Source organism: Palaemon carinicauda, chromosome 21, assembly GCF_036898095.1.
Source record: "Palaemon carinicauda isolate YSFRI2023 chromosome 21, ASM3689809v2, whole genome shotgun sequence".
In the NCBI taxonomy this organism is placed as follows: domain Eukaryota; kingdom Metazoa; phylum Arthropoda; class Malacostraca; order Decapoda; family Palaemonidae; genus Palaemon; species Palaemon carinicauda.
Window position 1 is genome coordinate 33182562 of NC_090745.1, and position 18213 is coordinate 33200774.

The 18213-nt window shown below is 37.5% G+C and overlaps 1 protein-coding gene across 2 annotated transcripts in view; it reads right to left on the minus strand.

Moving 5' to 3' along the window:
* LOC137615261 (E3 ubiquitin-protein ligase RNF126-B-like) overlaps positions 1-18213 on the minus strand; it is a 61331-nt gene that overhangs the window by 21300 nt on the left and 21818 nt on the right. For both annotated transcript variants that reach the window (XM_068344986.1, XM_068344987.1), the window contains exons 2-4: positions 16943-17184; positions 15850-16166; positions 9633-9748 (exon numbers count right to left, since the gene is read on the minus strand). In XM_068344986.1, coding sequence (XP_068201087.1) covers positions 9633-9748; positions 15850-16166; positions 16943-17184 — 675 coding nt within the window. The remainder of the gene's footprint in view (positions 1-9632; positions 9749-15849; positions 16167-16942; positions 17185-18213) is intronic.

An 18213-nucleotide genomic window follows, 5' to 3' on the forward strand; every position in this document is an offset into this window, starting at 1 on the left:
GAGGGATTTACTCCGTCTGAAATCCAACACTCTGCAATACGCAAATCTGTGCAGTTGGCTGCGATAATTGGAGGTGACGGGTTTGGCGACATGACGACTGAAGACGTCGACGAGTTGTTGGACTGCCATTCCCAGCCACTAACGGACGCAGACCTAGAAGACCTGACGAAATCGGCCAGTGAAGAAGAGAGCGAAACACAGGAAGAGACCCAAGAAAATGTCGAAGAATCGGGCTTAACATTAGAACGGCTTGCCAAGGTCTGCAACCATATGAAGGAGGTGAAAGAAATGTTGCAAGAGTGGGACGAGGATATGGTTCGGTCTATGCAATTCTGCAACAAAGTCGATGACATCATGACTCCCTACAGGATGCTCTTAGAGCGAAAAAAGAAGCAGCGGCAGCAACTTCCGATCACAATGTTCTTCCAGCCTCGCAAAAAAGAGCCAGTTCCTCCTGCTAGTACGCCTTCGGAAGAAATTGAAGAAGTTTCCCAGGAAGAAGTTGAAGAGGTGTCCCAGGAAAAGACACCTCCGTCTGAAGAGACGTAAAATACTATCATTGGCTGCACAGTAGAAGACATCATCAGCTTCATCATCATCATTTCTACTGTGCAGCAAATTCATCGCCATCATCATTCAAGTTTTTCTTCAACTTCTTTCGTGGTGAGTACAGTAACAATCTTTATTTTTTACTTTAATATTCTAACATTTTAATATTTGTGCCTGTTTTAGTTTAGTATGCATTAAGTTAAAGGGAAGGTTTTAAAAGTCTGAAGAGTATACATGTTGTAACCTATCAAATTTTTTTGTTTAAAATTTACATTTACGTACGTAAAACACTCACTCACTCACTCACTCACTCACTCACTCACTCACTCACTCACTCACTCTCTCTCTCTCTTTCTCTCTCTCTCTCCCTCTCTCATAAATTGTTTTCCTGCTTTGCTACGTACAGTATGTACTGTATGATTTTATATAGATATGGTAAATAATATTTGTAATGACATATTTTCTAAAAGATTTTACTGTAATACCATTATTTATCACTTTCATCATGCGCGTTAAATGCCTTCTTTGTGTACTGAGCGTACTTTATGACGCCGTTGTTTCAGGCGGCGTCATAAAGAAAAACATTTCATTTGGAAGTCCTAAGAAAAATTAAGTAAAACATTGGTAATAACAAAATCAACATACCGTACTGAATAATCAATATATCGATGCAAAAACTAACCTATACACAGATGTGTAAATGCGTTTGTTTCTTCATTATGATCAGAGATAAACGTAAACAAAACATTGGTTGCCATTTTTTATCGTGCTTTTTGCCGTGTTTAGGAAACGCATGATATAAAATCGCCTTTAATATTTGTGCCTGTTTTAGTTTAGGGTACTGTAGTACATGCATTAAGTGTTCTGTACATTAAAGGGTAGTTTGTTAACAGAACTAAGTACAAGGGAAGGTTTTAAAAGTCTGAATATACATGTTAAATAAATAGGTAAATATGGTGTCACTACTTCGCGGATTTTCACCTATCGCGGTCGGGTCTGGAACCTATCTACCGCGATAAACGAGGGATCACTGTATGCCTAATGATTAAGAGGGTTTAGAAAAAAGACAAGGTACGAGGAACTTTTAGATAGAAAATTAGTAAATATGAAGTAGTGTCCTGAAGATGTGCTGAAGGGCCAGAAAACCATAGGGAAAAGAAATAAATGAAGAACTTGACCCTACGGTAGTTCATGACATAAAAGAATGAAGGAGAGAACTTATTTCTGTCTGACCTCCCAGGGGAGTTGAGGCTTTCTACGAATAAAATACATATAGTGTGAAGTGTCAATCTTAATGGCCTCCCTACCATTACAGGTTTCCCAATTCTGTTAATGTTATGATTTGTTATGAATGTAATATCAAAATCTAGATAAGTTCAGGTCATTAGACATTTAGTAAACATATAACTACTGTATGTATTATTAATTTCTTGATATACCCTTATCTGGCAAAACTTAGTAGCTAAGCCTATAAATTTCTATCTAACATACAGTTTTTATAATTCTTGCAAAGCTCTCCCCATTATACACAAGATTGGCTAGGTTTTGAGAGAAATATTCTAAAATACCAGAGGGTCAGAATAATAAGGACCTTTGAAAGACCCAGTTCTATACTAAGTTTTATAGCAAGCTATAGCTGACAATGCTGTAGTAACCTTCATAAAATTTTTTGGATATCTTCCTAAGAAGATTTCAATAACTTTAGTTAATCACTGGTAATCACCATTGATAAAATTGAAACTCTTAACATACCCAGTATTATTTCAATGCAGCCCTACTCCTCTTAAGATACCAGATGTATTGCAAGGAAAGAGTGCCGCATCTGAAGAGAGGAGAGACTAGCAAAGCCATGTATAAGCATACTCAGGCCTGCCGTCACGAAACTTTCTGGTCTCTTTCTCGAAGCAAGAGCACATCCACTGTCAACTAGCAATATATCAAGCACACCTTAAGTATTAGTAAATGCAGACCACAAACAGAACAGGTGGTCACCATGAAGACTACACAAGCCGGTAGAAAACATGCTTACCTCCTTGAAAATCTGCTGAAGGCCTTTCTCATTTAGACAAAACAATCCAAGTCTCTCCCAGTGTTCATTCCAAAAACGGGACAAAGACCGAAGTTACTTCTTGTGAGAAGAGATGGTCACAGGAAAATCCTGAAGGATAATCCAAAGGAGAAGACTTCTGTTGTCCTCCACCTCTTTCAGGTCCAAGGACCCAGGACATAGAGAGAGCAGGAAGGAAAGAGTTGCAAAGCAAAACTCCTTGGAAAAATTCATATAAACATACCCTGTTAATAAATACAATCATGAAACATATAGTCAATTGGTAATGAATTTGAATTTTTAATCCCTATATTGTACGTCATCTAGCATGCAATCAACAAGATGAATGTATTGTAAATCAATCAATGAATACAGCACACAAAACTACACCAAAAGTTTCATTAAGATCACATACAACTTTGATGCTAAAATTGTTATCCAGAATTTTCAACTGAGTATATATCAGTTTGTCTAAATTTTAACTGTCTATACAGTAAGCTGATTATCTATTTAGTAAAACTAACATTCCCAAATGACTGACTACTAGTTTAAAAATCACAGTCTAGCCTTTCGAACATGAAATACTGATTTTTAAAGTAATTTGTATTTTTCCAAACTATGCAAACCTAACTCCTTTAATAGGAGTACAAGTTCAGCTAAACTAAAAGAGTTGTTCAACTTTTAACAAGATGGTTGTAGTTATTGGCAGGTGGAGGGTAAGCCCTGCCCACCAGACAGTCAGAAAATTTTCCACTTTTGACCTAAGTCTTGTGGGCTCGTTGAGGCACGAAGTGTAACTTGAAAACAAAAAACTCGGGTTTGTATAGTTAAGAAAAATAAAAACGACTTTAAAAATTTTTAATTTTTTCTGACGGATACAAACCATTATCTTTTAATCGGAGGCAACAGTTCCTCCTTTAATTGAACCTGATGGCTCTGTTACTCACTATCCAAAGGTAATGGCAACTTTTGGCTGATGTGTTTGACAACAAGCAGAGTAATGAGAAATTCAATCTTCCTCATTCCTGGTTTTCTGGGCTAACCTAACTAATTTAGTATTTTGGTCCCTTGAAATTAGAACTCTTTTGATGGACCTTGATACTTATGGCAGTGTAGACCCAAATGGCATTGTTCATTGTTTTTTATAGACTGCTAATTTCTAAGCTCCTAAATTACATTATTTTCTGCAATTTAGCAAGAAGAGATTCTTTTACCAATTGTTGCAGAATTGGTAAGTTATTCCATTATGTAAACATGTTTGTGGTATCTCTAATCCCCCCCGAATAACGCCCAATTTCCATAACTCCCATATCATATAAAGTTTTTGAACGTCTTTTAACAAACCGTCTAAATAGATATGCTGAAGATAATCATCTGTTCCCTAGTTTGCAATTTTGCTTTCATAAAGGTCTTGGAGCACGTGATGCACTTCTTATGATCTCCAATGCTCTACAGAAATACCTAGATTGTGGTCAGGAAGTTCACTTGATTGGCCTTGACCATGTTAATCATGAGGCCCTGTTTTTCAAACTCAAACAGTCTTTTCTTAACATGTCAAATTCGTAAGTAATTTGCATTTTTACGAAAGATACAAACTTGGAGCTATTTATAGGGATATACTTTCAGCGAAGCTGAAAGACAAAACATAATAATCTTAGCGAGGGATAACAACCCAAACCTCTAGGAGGCAGGAGGGGGGGCGGGGGTAGCTGGCTACCCCGCTCACTCACACACCTAGACAGAGTACCTACTTTGCTTTCTGGCAGGACTTCTTGGGGGACAGGGCTAGCAGGACAATTTGTATAAATAGCTCCAGGTTTGTAATCGTTAAGAAAAATAAAAATTACTTACAAATCTGTCATTTGTTCTAACACTATATACAAACCCTTCGCTATTTATAGGGATGACTTGCCTCTTAGGAAGGAGAAAGTCCTCGCCAACTGGCGTTTGGCATTTGACCCATAATTCTCTCTCCTTCGATTTAGAACGTAGGTAGTAGGACCCCTGCCCTTGCAAAAATAAATGTGCTATGTACAATTAGCAGCCTGCAGAAGTTGTTTGTTTGTGATACTAGCAATGTGGACTGGTCTTAGTAAATAGGATCTCGAGTAGTAGAAATCTGAGAGTACTGAGACGATGCCCGAAGGCCTCCCTCGCAAGGGGTATTGGGGATGCAATAAGTATCATTTCTATACTTGGGATACACAAGCGAAATGAATCTTACCTACAGAGATGTAAGGTCAGCTGTGCTGGGTACCGTGGTGATGAACCCCCCCACCCCCAGGGAAAAGGTGAAAAAGGAGGAGGAAACAAGTCATTCTTTACTCATTCACCTAAGGCTAAACTCGGTAACCGCAGCCCTCAACCTTCTGGTACTTGGGCATCAAGGAGCTCAAGGTGTTTTTCACCACTTGTTGCACAGCCACCACAGGACCAATGGAAAACGTATCCATGTTCCTGTGGGTTAAGTATTGCAGGTAGTGGGAGGCGAAGGTCATCTGACGCTTCCACGCACCTGCACCACAGAGTGGTTTTCTTGAACATCAGAAACATGAGCTCTGGGTCGCTTTTGTGGAGGAAATTCAGGATTAAACTCAAAGTCGATGACCTTGAAGATCCAAGAAGAAATTGTTTTTCTTGTGACCCTACTCTTGACCTTCCCCGTGCTGATACACAGGGGTGAGCTGCTGCTATTCTTTCAAGGTAATACCACAGAATCCTTACCGACAAAATACCAGTTGGTCTGGATCTTCTGTTACAGAACAGAGACTCTCTATCTGGAATGGACCAAATCTAGGCCAAATGCTTCTCTCATATTCTATTTACAGTACTTGTACTGTGAGTTGAATCGCACAACGTTAACCGGAGTTTCCTTCATGTTGCTGATGCACGATATTTTAGCTTTAAGCTCTATGGAGCTCGATTACAGTTTAAAGCTCAGGAAATTATTTATTACGGCTCCGTCAGTGAGTATTCAATAGAAACTTTGTTGAGAGAGAGAGAGAGAGAGAGAGAGAGAGAGAGAGAGAGAGAGAGAGAGAGAGAGAGAGAGAGACGTATTCACATGATAACTAATAATAATAGCTTTAAACGAAATGTATGAAAACATATACAATTACATGTAATTAAATAAACATGACATTAATAGGAAAAAATATTTTACGATTAGTTATTTATTTATCGAAATGAGAAAAATAAATCGCTAATGTGTTTGATATACAGTACGTAGTAACATTGTGAGTCCATATATACTAGAAAGTTCTGTTCATTGTTTTTTTTTTAACTTGAGTCTGTACTTATTGATATAAAATTAATTGTAAATAAATAACCATAAGACTAAAAGGAAAAATGAGTTACAATCTTTTATTTAATTACCAAAATGAAAAAAAAAATAAATTGCTAATGTCTTTGATATGCATACGTAGTAGCATTGTGCGTTCATACATACCAGAAAGTACTGTTCGTTGTTTTTTTAACTTTAATATATACTTATTGAAATAAAATTAATTGTAAATAAATAACCACTAGGCTAAATGGATGATATGTTACAATCTGTGTATTTATTTACCGAAATGAAAGAAAAGTAAATCGCTAATGCGTTTGATATGCATAAGTAGTAGCATTTTGCGTTCGTACATACCTCACAGTAAGGTTCATTATGATTTTTAACTTAATTATGTACTTAATGATATAAAATAAATTTTAAATAAATAAGCATTATACTAAAAGGAAAAATATGTTAAGATCTGTTATCTATTTACCGAAATAAAAGAAAAATAAATCTCTCATGTGTTTGATGTGCATATGTCGTAGCATTGTGCGTTCGTACATACAGTAATACCTCGACATACGAGTGTCCCACATACAAGAAATCTGAGATATGAGGAAAGTTGAGAGCAAATATTTGCCCCGAGTATGAGACAAATTTGAGATACAAGGATATGAAACGGTTCCTTATGCAGACGCTAGGTGGCCGAGTTTGCGAGAGGCTGCTCACAAGGACAGCATCGTTCGCTCTTTCCCGTTGGATCTCCGTCGCTTAAAGTTATCTCCGAGCATCGGCCGTAGTGTTTAAATTTTTTAACGTGCTTTTTGCGTTAATCAGTACAGAATTAAGTGAATAAGCAATGGGTCCAAAGAAAGCAAGTGCAAACAAGGGTAGTGAAAAGAAAAAGCGTATGATGACAATCGAGATAAAGCATGTAATCGAAAAACATGCGAGTGGTGTACAAGTGACTGAGCTGGCTCGCCAATAAGAGAGGAGTACATCAACAATATGTACCATCCTCAAGCATAACGATGCTATAGAGAAGGAAATCAGAGACATGTTATTGAAGTGGCAGGAGTTTTCTGATTTTATGGAAAAGAGGCACCCGGACAAGTTGGCGTGTGGTCGTGCGTTAGCCTTTTGTGATGACACTTGTGTACGTCTTTTTCGTAACATTTTGAAGGGGATACAAAAGCAAACATCCCTAGATAGGTTCCTTTTAAAAAGGCCGGCAAAAAGTGAAGGTGAAAGCGAGTCAAAAAGCGAGGCAAAAAGAGCCAAGCTGGAAGAAGAAAAGTAAAAAGTGAAAACAAAATTAGAGTTAAGTTTTGTGTAGCATAAGATTAACATTTATTTTTAAGTGTGTGTTCAGTTAGCTAATTTCATTTAAGTTAAATTTAAAGTTTTGTTACGTAGTGTTACAAAAGTGTAGCGTACCGAACGTGTTGCCGTCAAGTCTCTCTCCTCTCCTTTCCCTCTCCCTCCTCCGCACACACCACCGTTAGCCACTACCGTCTGTCTCAAAGGTAAGAACTCCATAATAATGTCACATTTTATTGCAGATAATAACCAGTACATGGGTATCTGTTATTTTGTGAGCATAGGTTGTGAATTTGAACGATTAAAAACATGTTTTTCCACTGTAATATGCTGTTTTTAGGTGTTTTTTCAGAGGGTGGGAGCGGATTAATTTTTTCAAAGTTATTTTATATGGGAAAAATTGATCAGAGATACAAGCCAATTGACATACAAGCTTGGGTCCCGGAACACATTAAGCTCGTATCTAAAGGTATTACTGTACGTACACACACGAGAGAGAGAGAGAGAGAGAGAGAGAGAGAGAGAGAGAGAGTGTGTGTGTGTGTGTGTGTGTGTGTGTGTGTACGGCTACGCAATGTTTTATCATGATAAATAGTCTTTCTCTATGTACAGTATACTTTATCCAGCAGTACATTATGGTGCTATTTCAAATATTTTGGTAGTGTACACTACGATATCCGAGATGGATCACATCAATTCCGATGCAATCCATTTATGATGTCCTATGTACAACATAATTTACTGTAAGCTATTTTATTGTTTGCAGGCTATTTTATCGTTTGCCTAACCTAATAGTAATAAACCTGAAATTTAAAACAAAAGCACTTAAATGTTTTATTAAAGTACAATTAACTATCTAAATAATCATAATTCCCTAGAATGCAATAATGCTTCCAAAACAAAATCGAATATATATATGAGAGAGAGAGAGAGAGAGAGAGAGAGAGAGAGAGAGAGAGAGAGAGAGAGAGAGAGAGAGAGAGAGACCAACTGAACTTGAAAGCTTATTAGATTGGTTCTTAAACAGAACGCTGATGATGAACAGGAACGGGCACAGAAAGTGCATCATTTGATTGTTCTTACCAATTGGCAATATACACCATTTGCCGCAGAGCTTTGGCAGAGCTATATACTGTAAGACTGCATAGCCTCTACTACCTTTCGTCACGCACATATATACACATTTATTGGTGATTTGGATGGGGGTGCGATATATAATAGCTTTGTTATTTTTTATATTAAATGTGATTTTTCTATTTAGTTGTAATAACTATAGTGTTAAAATTTATGTTTTGTTTAAAAGTCCTTTCTGTCCAAGAGTCTAGTTTGTAAAAACCTAAGGGAATAGTTTGTATTATAGAAATATTTGTCTGTCAAGAGTGATTAAGGGTGAGGGGTTTGTTTGGTCACAATCCACCACAATACTCCTATTAAAGGACAAGGGTTTGTATCCGTGTAGGAACAAAAATAATCTATATAAAAATCTATGAAAACCAACATTTCAATTCTTTATATTAAATTTATACTTCTAAAACAGGTCTAAATGAACTATATATTATAAATAGGCTTATATTAACTCACATTCAAAGTTCAAAACCTCTATTAAAAATGGTTTAATAGCCATTTCTTCGATTCCTAGAACTTATGAAAACTTTTATACACTGACTTTTCATCATTTATGGAGTTCAATTTCTTTTTTTCATAATAAAGTACTGTACTAATAAAATATCCAGCATTTAACGACTAAATTTCAAATCCTATTTCAATTCCCGATTCAGTAATAATGTTGTTTGGCTTTTAAACAATCAAAACTATATTCCCAATTTTATTTAAATAAAATTTGGGAAATCAATCTTTTAACTATTGATCACAAACTATGGTAGCCTTTACTCAAACATTTCCATTAGAGCAACCAAAAGTCAATTAATTTTCTTCACATCAGTTACCACTCCCTAGATTTTCTGATATCATACAGGACAATTCTTAGATTTCCTAATTTTATGGAAAAACCAATAATTTCATGGAACTAACACTATATGTGATTATTAATGAACATAATTTCAAATGGAATTAATTTCTTCATCACCAAGGATCTCTTTTACTCCATAACTTGGGAGCACTGGTCTTGATGGGCTATCCTCCGTCCATCTGACCTACTGAAAAAAAAAAAAACCCTCAACCTAGAAGGTGTGAAGGGAAATACCTAATCTTTTTAAATCCAAAGACCTAAATCCTCGAATAAGAATCAAGAAATGTGACAGTCCAAGCACATCACAGTACCGTATACTAAGGATAATATCAATCAAGTTATTCAAACCTTCGTCACACTTACAAGACGACAAAAACACAGATTTACAACTAAAATACAAGAAAGGATTCGGATAACATCTTTTGCAGTTATTCAATAGTGGCCAAGTAAAGTTTTGAAATCTAGTGTAAGATACTCACAAGTTCTAACCATGGAATGATACAGTCACTGTGATAGCAATGTTCACAATGCAACTGGCGTACACCCTCATCTTCTTTGAAGTCCTCCATACATACCGAACATTGTAGTCCTTGTTCTAGAATTGGAAAGTAATAAAAAATATTAAAAGCTTACCATGGCACTAACGTAATTATATAAAATTAGTAATCTGTATGAGGTAATTATCTGGCAGAGATTCTGGGACTAATCAGAAAACAAAAATTCTAACGATTACAATACAGTACATGGAAACAGCTAACTAAATTCTTAAGTTGTAGTTACAGCCCATGTATTAGCAACCCCAATCCTTATACTCCCAGCACACTGCCTCCTCCTCTTCCTCTTTTAGCAGTTCTTAAGTTGTGATTGCTTTTATCCAAAGAGGAATGAAAACCAGTAAACATCAAAACAATTTCCAACCCTTGTCAATATCAATTCAAGCAAAAGGCTCACCCTAAGTTAAAGATAGGAAAACCTCTAGATAAGGTATACAAAGGTTTTTACTTACTATTTAGACAATTTTTTTTATAATGTGTATCCCATGAAAAGTGATTTTCCTATGCCTTGTGAGTCTAAAATTCACCCATTTACTTGCGGTACAGGTAGTAGTGGGTCCCTCCTAGTGTACCTAGCACAGTATGTTTTGGATATTACTACAGGTATAGGTTCTTTACAATTTTCATTCATCTCTAATCTGGTTCTTTTGGTAGCTTATTACACTCCTTTTAACACTTCCATTTTGTTCTGCTCTAATTTCCCTTGTAAAAAAAAAAACTTCATACAGATAATGATCTGTACTTAAACCCTGTAAAATACTAGAAATGTTGTTCAGCAGAACAAATACCTAAATTGCAACACGGACAAACCCCATTTATATTACATACATCTTCGTGAAGGAAGTAAACCCAATCCCAACCAGGAGATATCATCTGCAATCTAATTTTTTTGTTCTTTCCTGTTTCCAACCATTGTTTGCAGTGTTTCTTTGGTGACCTAAAGTGTTATGACCAATAATTTAATAAGAATTCCCTGCAGTATGTTGCACAGAGTAGTACTGTATAAATTACTTTTAAGCCAGTCTTTTTCTTATAAATAATAAAAACCTTTCTTTTTTCCCAACATCTTACAACATCTCTTGACTGTATCTCCAATGAATTATCACTTAATTTTTCTGGCAACTTTTCTTTTTCAATTAATAATTACCTAATACCCTGTACATGCAGTTAACGCATCATAGTAATACCTTGAGACACGAATTTGATTTGTTCCATGACCGCCGACGTATCTAAGAAAAAAAAATTGTATCTCAAAATAATTATTCCCATTTGAATTAAAAGAAACAGAATTAATCCATTCCAAGGGTAAGAAATTCACCCAAAACAAGCTACATGATTGTCGATTTTCTTTCAACACCTTATGAGCTTTAAAGGCCCTGGGATTCTCGGAGTGGTACATCAACAACAGCTTCACCTCACAATCACCGGTAGCGTTAGCGCAAAGGGCGAGAGTAAGCCTTATCCTTCATGGGCTTATGTCCAGGAAACTTCTTTTCCTCAGCGGTGATATAGATCCTCCTTGGCATTTACCCCCTCCCCCCAAAAAAAAAGCGGTGTCTCATCATAATTAAATACCTGTTGAGGTATGTAGACTTCCTTGGCAACAATAGAATTAAATGTTGAATAAATTCTTCAGCAGCCTTCACATCTGCACTTGCAACTTCGCCATGCCTAATGAGTAAGGGAATACCAGTTTGTTTTTTGAAATTTTCAAACCAGCCACGGCTGGCTCTAAACTCATCTCCAGTGCCTTGCAATGACTCTCCTCCCTCCTCAGCTGCATCCTGTTTAAGGTCATTGAAGATGGCAATAGCCTTTTTAGATATTTTAGTTTCTGTAACCGAGTCACCAGCCAGTTCCTTTCCTTTTCTTTTATCCATATCAAAGGTAGGCGCTCCCTCTTATCAAAGGTAGGCGCTCCCTCTCATTATGCAAATCCGAACGCAACTTTGACATCATAGTTTCGCCTTTAGAAAGCTGCACCTTCTTTATTGCGTCCTTTTCTTTGAGAATGATGGATATGGTGGACGCATTGCGGCCAAATCACAGATTCTCACACCTCGTTCATGCTTTCCTATTATCTCACGCTCTATTTCTACCGACGTCCTTTTCTAGGTTTTTTTTTCTTATCCCCATCCTTATCCTTAGATATAGGAGCCATGGTTCACAGAATAAATGTTAATAAATGTTAATAAAATAAAGGAAAACACATGAGAATCGTAAACACACAACACAACGTTTTCTGAACAACGACAAAGAACACACTGGAAGAGAAGTTCAGGTAACCTTTGGTGCTAAGTAAGCGTTCGGATCGACTTGGGTAATAGAACGAACACTCTGCCACCTACGGATTGCGTCGCGCAATTTTTTAAACCGTATCTCAAAAAAATTGTCTTACCTTAGGGTGTAAGTAATGATACAATGTATCGTCGTATTTCAAAAAAAATAGTATCGCAGTGCATTTGTATCTCATGCTATTACTGTACAGTATACTGGAGTATTAGAATATCGAAAAAGTAAAAAACTTGATCAGTTCATAACCCTTCAGTATTTACTTGCCCACACAAAAACATTGGTGAGTGCATTTAGCCATGACTAGTAAACAGTAGCATTAACAATTATTGCCTTCATAGTTACTGATAAGATAACATTAATTATGAAATACCGTGATAAAGGGCAGTCCTAAGCCTAACTTTAGATCAAATGGCATGAAAGGTAATAAACTTTCTTGACATGCAAATCTTATACTTTGTCTTTCTTCTATACAGTATTAAAACTTTGAGCACAATACTTTAATGATAATTTCCTTATGAACACAATTAAGGCATGTTAACACATGCACCTTTGTCTGGGATCTATGATATGTTCTGATTTTTTCTCTTATGTACAGGATTAAAAATTTCATTAACTAACAAGAAAAAAAGAACTAACTTAGTGTTCTTTATGCTTTGATTATCCTCAATCCTATGTTTAGTAAACACTTAAATTACACAACTCAAGTAAAAACCTTCTTATTGCTTTGTAGATCAGCAGGTCTTGTTTAAATCCCAACTTTTAAAAATGACAAAATTTTTATTTTTCGAAACTATAAAAAATCTTGCGAGTCCTTTAATAGGAATATACTTTAAGCTTGGCTAGAGCTTCAACTGTTGAAATTTGCAACAAGCTGTTGGTAGTTTCTGACCACCCCCGGGCCAGTAGATTTCAGTAGCCAACCTACTTCTCTTGTTCTACAAATATTTTATTTTGATTGTTTATTACTTCTCTTGTAGCTTATTTATTTCCTTATTTCCTTTCCTCAGTGAGCTATTTTTCCCTCTTGGAGCCCTTGAGCTTATAGCATCCTGCTTTTGCACTAAGGTTGTAGCTTAGCTATCAATAATAATAATAATAAATTTGGGTAGTAGACCCTCTTTCTGACAATGGCTGCCTCAGTTGCATTGATCTTGTACTGTCTTCTCATTGGCTCTTATTATATTCTTTTCAGAATTATTAGGCAAAAGTCATCCTTCATGGTGAGTAGTCAAATTCAGGAGTAACTGGCAAATCAAGGTTTTACAGTAAAATTTACAAGTCGGGTAAAATTTACAAGTCAGGTAAAAGAATACAGCAAACAAGCTACGTGTTTCTGGAGTGTCGTCTCCCTTCCTCAGGCGGGAGTAGAGTGGTGGAAACGATGCTGGCTACGTCGTTACATATGGCAATCTGGCTTAGGCGGAGAGGCGGTGGATTAACAATGGCAGCCTCAGATGTTGTGGGCAGAGTGAATGGTGACGTGGATAGGGTGACAAATTCTCATTGGCTAAGCCGCTAGCTAGGAGCAACTGTAGTTCAGTCAGCCTGCCTTCCTGCCTTCCCACTCATTCATGGGCAATGAGTCACCATCTTGTCCTCTGACAGCTGACCTTTTGATTGGTGGGAGAAATCACTGAGAGGGTATCCAGTGTAGGTAGGATGTCCGGTCGCTGATCAGAGGTGTCTTGGTCGGAGGTATCACAATCGGTAGTTGTCTTGGTTAGAGATATCATGGCTGGTGGGGTTACTCCTCAGTACGTTGTTCCTGCGACATGAGGGGACATATCCTGGGTAGTATCAGGTGCCGGTTTTTCTTGCAGTATGGCTTTGAGCTTCTAAATGGCATTCCCATAGGTGCGCACCCTTACGAGACAGTGAGGTGGTGGATGATTGTGAGCAGGTGAGATGGCATGCGATCACAAGCAGGTGAGATGATGTGTGATCGCGAGCAGGTGAAATAGCGCACGAACGTGAGCAGGAGTGAGATGGTGCGCAACTGCGAGCAAGTGAGATGATGTGCAACTGTAATCAGAAGAGGGTGCGCAACTGTGAGCAGGCGAGATGGCGTGCAACTGTGAGCAGGCGAGATGGTGCGCAACTGCGAGGAGGCGAGATGGCGCACAACTGTGAGGAGGCGAGATGGCGCGCAACTGCAATCAGGAGAGATGGCGCGCAACTGCAATCAGGAGAGATGGCGCGCAACTGCAATCAGGAGAGATGGCGCGCAACTGCAATCAGGAGAGATGGCGCGCAACTGCAATCAGGAGAGATGGCGCGCAACTGCAATCAGGAGACATGGCGCGCAACTGCAATCAGGAGAGATGGCGCACAAATGCAATCAGGAGAGATGCTGCGTAACTGCAATCAGGAGAGATGGTGAGCAACTGCAATCAGGAGAGATGGTGAGCAACTGCAATCAGGAAAGATGCGAGCAGGCGATTGGGAACATAACTTTAACCAAATGAAAAGGTGCGCGATAGCGCACATATAAGGTGACACTTCCATAGATGTATGCGATTTGCGCACAGGAGCGGTGGCGTTCCTGTAGGAGCACGCGATCGTCAACAGGCGAGATGGTGCTCCTGTAGGAGTGAGTGATCTCTTATAACAGATGAGGTGGCACACTCTTGGGAGCACGCGAACACATAGTAGCATCCTAATGCATAGTAGCACTCTAATGGGTGTGTAATCTTACAGTAACTTTTTCATTTCCAGAAAAGGATTGGGAAACACTCTCATGGGAAGAGAAATGGTAAAGACATTTAGATGAAACTCATAGTGATCAGTCTTGAAGGAGTAATGGTCCAAAATGAGGAAAAGAAAGCCGTCGCCCTTTCCTATTCTGAATGCCAGTGTGCTCTAACTCCAACAAACACGTAGATCTCATCTTGGTGCAAAAGACAAAGGTGCAGCAGTAATAAAGGAATAACTTCTAGTTCTCCTTCGATCGACAGTGTGCAAGAACGTTTCTTTCCTTCTTAAGTTACGACGCCATCACCTTCACGACTACACACTAGCAAGGAATGAACAAGAACAAATTTGTATGTTGGCAGGTTACACAGAAACTGTCAGTTGGCTACAATTTTTGGGAATAATGCAAAACCTTTAGTCCTTGCACAAAACGAACTGTTGACCATAAACCAGAAAAAGAAAAACTTAAAACAGCCAATTGACGGTGCATGGAGTACGTCTATTTTCGTCTATTTTAATAGCCAAAGTTCGAACCAAGTACATTCCTACTAAAGGACGAGGCTTTGTAGTATTCGTGTAGAAACAAATATCAATTGAGAGAGAGAGTTACAAGGATTTTGGATGTTTCAAAAAGTTTACTGTCTATCTGCAGAGACTCCATTTGCTCTTTGAAAGAGATTTAGTTTAGCTAATTGTTCTACCTATGGAGATCTAGCCCACATATGTATTGAGAATTCATTCAGCTATTTTTACATGAAATACTTTTAAAAGTTAATAGAAATGTGTTTAACATCTTAATTAGTATCAAATTTCCTTTCATACTAATAGCAGTAAGAATTTTTTATACTTTTGTTGGCTCATAGGCTTTCAGTAGCAGGATCAGCTGATATAAATGTTGGTCGTAAAAAAAATCTAATAATCTTTATTAGAATTTTAATATAAAAAAAGCTGTAAGAATTCACGATACATGTAGAGCTGCTCACTAGAGGTAGAGAGTTCAGCAGATGGTGTGTGAGAGTTAGAACATCATAAAATTGATCTCATTCATTTCGTGGGGACTTTATTTGTGGCTAGAGCAAATCCTGCACCACACGACAAAAGCCACTTACAAAATAATATCTTGAGGCAATAAGAACTATGATTTGTAAAGACTTACCAGCCTGATCTTTGGTGATGTTAACAGTTGGTATTTGTGATATTTGATCTCGAGATAAAGGAGGAGGACCAGTCCCATCCAACTGATTCATCAACTGAGTTATGATAGCATCCAGTCCTCCCCTGCCCCATGCATAGTCGCCAGGGTTTGAGGCTAGATTAGATGCTACTAAAACTGGGAAACCTGGGAGATCGATGCCTATGGGAGCCCCAGCAAATTCTGGACCTCCTACACTAGCCTCAATTACTCCTGTAGTCATCTGCATGATAAGGTCATGTATTAAAGGTGCGAGAGCATGTCTCTCTCCTCCACTCACTCTGCAAGAGAAAAATATAAGGTGAATCATTTGACAGTTTACAGATGTTAAAATGTTTCCTATCATTGAAGGACTCCTATTCCATGTTGCCATTCATACAGGGATTAAGGAAACTCTTGCCTGTGCTCTACTTTTAATTCTTTTACAAGTTGAAGACTCTCAAATTAAGTAATCCTGTTAAACCCCCTAAATTTTTTATTGGTGTTACTAATGTGAAAAAGCATGGCTTTCCAAAACAAGCTTAGTCACTGATGAACAGTAGCACAAAAATGACAAACCTACTTTTAAAATCAAGGAGTTATTCTGATCAGGATACACAAAAAAAATGCAAAGAGCAAGAATTCAATACTCTGAAAGTGATGGTGGATTACAAGTCTAACACATGAGGCTGAGACATTGGAGACTACCTCGCATCTACATCAAATTCTCAATCAACAGACAGGCAATATCTCATTATCTAGATTATAGAGTACAGTATAGATTTTGTAAAAGGCTTTCAACAACTATGGATACTCTAATACTGTACAGCATTTACCCTCTGGTAGGGGAAAGATGTTGCAAAAAATCCACATCACTTTCTTGTACAACAGAACAGCGGCTTCCGATAAGCTAGCATACCTCTACCATTTTCCCCCTTTACTAGTGTCACTTACAAATACTGCATCACTGGTTGCACAATTTTGATATTTCCCAATTGATATGTGACTCTTCAAAAGAAAATCTATCAACTAACAGGTAATGATATCACATACAAATGAAAAATATGCACAATCCTACCTCCTTCGTCCGTGCCTAGGGTTAAGATGCCTTAAACGCTGACTCCTCCTGGTTCCTGGGCCTGAAGCTGACCCTGATGGAGATGATGAGGCCCCTTGTCCACCAGAAGTGACATCTTGCAGCATGTCCCACGTGTCAAATTGCTCTAAGTCCATATCACTTGATGTATCACTATCAGAATTTTCGGCACGTCCATCCAACTCTTCAATAAATCCACTATTACATCGGGGACATACATAGTCCTATCAATAAAAAAAAATAATAAAATCAATGTCAGAGTTAAAACAGGAACATATTCTGTGAAATGTACCGTACAAAAAATTATGAAAGGCGAGGAAAAGTCTTTCTAACCAATGACAAGATGAGAAAACATTTGTAAAGTACAGTAAACAGATGAATATGAAATAAAAGCTTGATAAGACCTCAATTAGTTCATATAGTATTTACATAAGGATTGTACATTCATGAATTTGGGCAATATAATAAGGTGCTGGGGACAATGAGACCATTCACTCACCATGTGCAACTGGGGATAAAAGGTAGAAGAGGTTGGACAACAATAAGGAATACAGCTGCATTAGCTAAGGTATCACTTGTAAGTGGTCACTTTTCAGCAGGTCTACTAGCATCATTCAAACTCACCGTACAAGTAGTCTATATCTACGTTACTACTACGTACGGTATTTCTTATATGGCAGTGTACAATAGTTAATATAAAAAACACTAATACACAATGAATACAGTAACTCAATAAAAATATGACAAATTTAGAAGTACCGTATTTCCCGTGTCATAAGACGCACCTTTTTTCACGAAAAGTGCCCTCCAAAATCACCCTGCGTCTTAACACTTAAGAAAAAATTGTATAAGGGAGTTTGACACCCTTCAAACACCCAACTATTGACATACAAGCACTCAAACTCACGAGATAGAATATAATCCTACAATTATCATTAATATGTAATAAATTCATTTATTTTTATATTGCACATCCTTCAATGAAGTACAGTAGCAATTTTTTCTTTTTTTTTTGTAATCAGTTGATGACTTGCTAAACCTCTTCTACAAGAAAACATGCCAACCAAGTCTCATAGCAGACGACGCTATGACAGAGTTGTTTATGATGTATATATCTATAGTCTGATATTTTGTTGACATTTTGTAATAAAGCAATATATTGATAATGACTTTGTTGCCTGAGTTACGAAATAATACACTGACAGTTGGAAAAAATTCCTGTTTGTTGAGTGCAGTATTACCAAGTTAGCAGA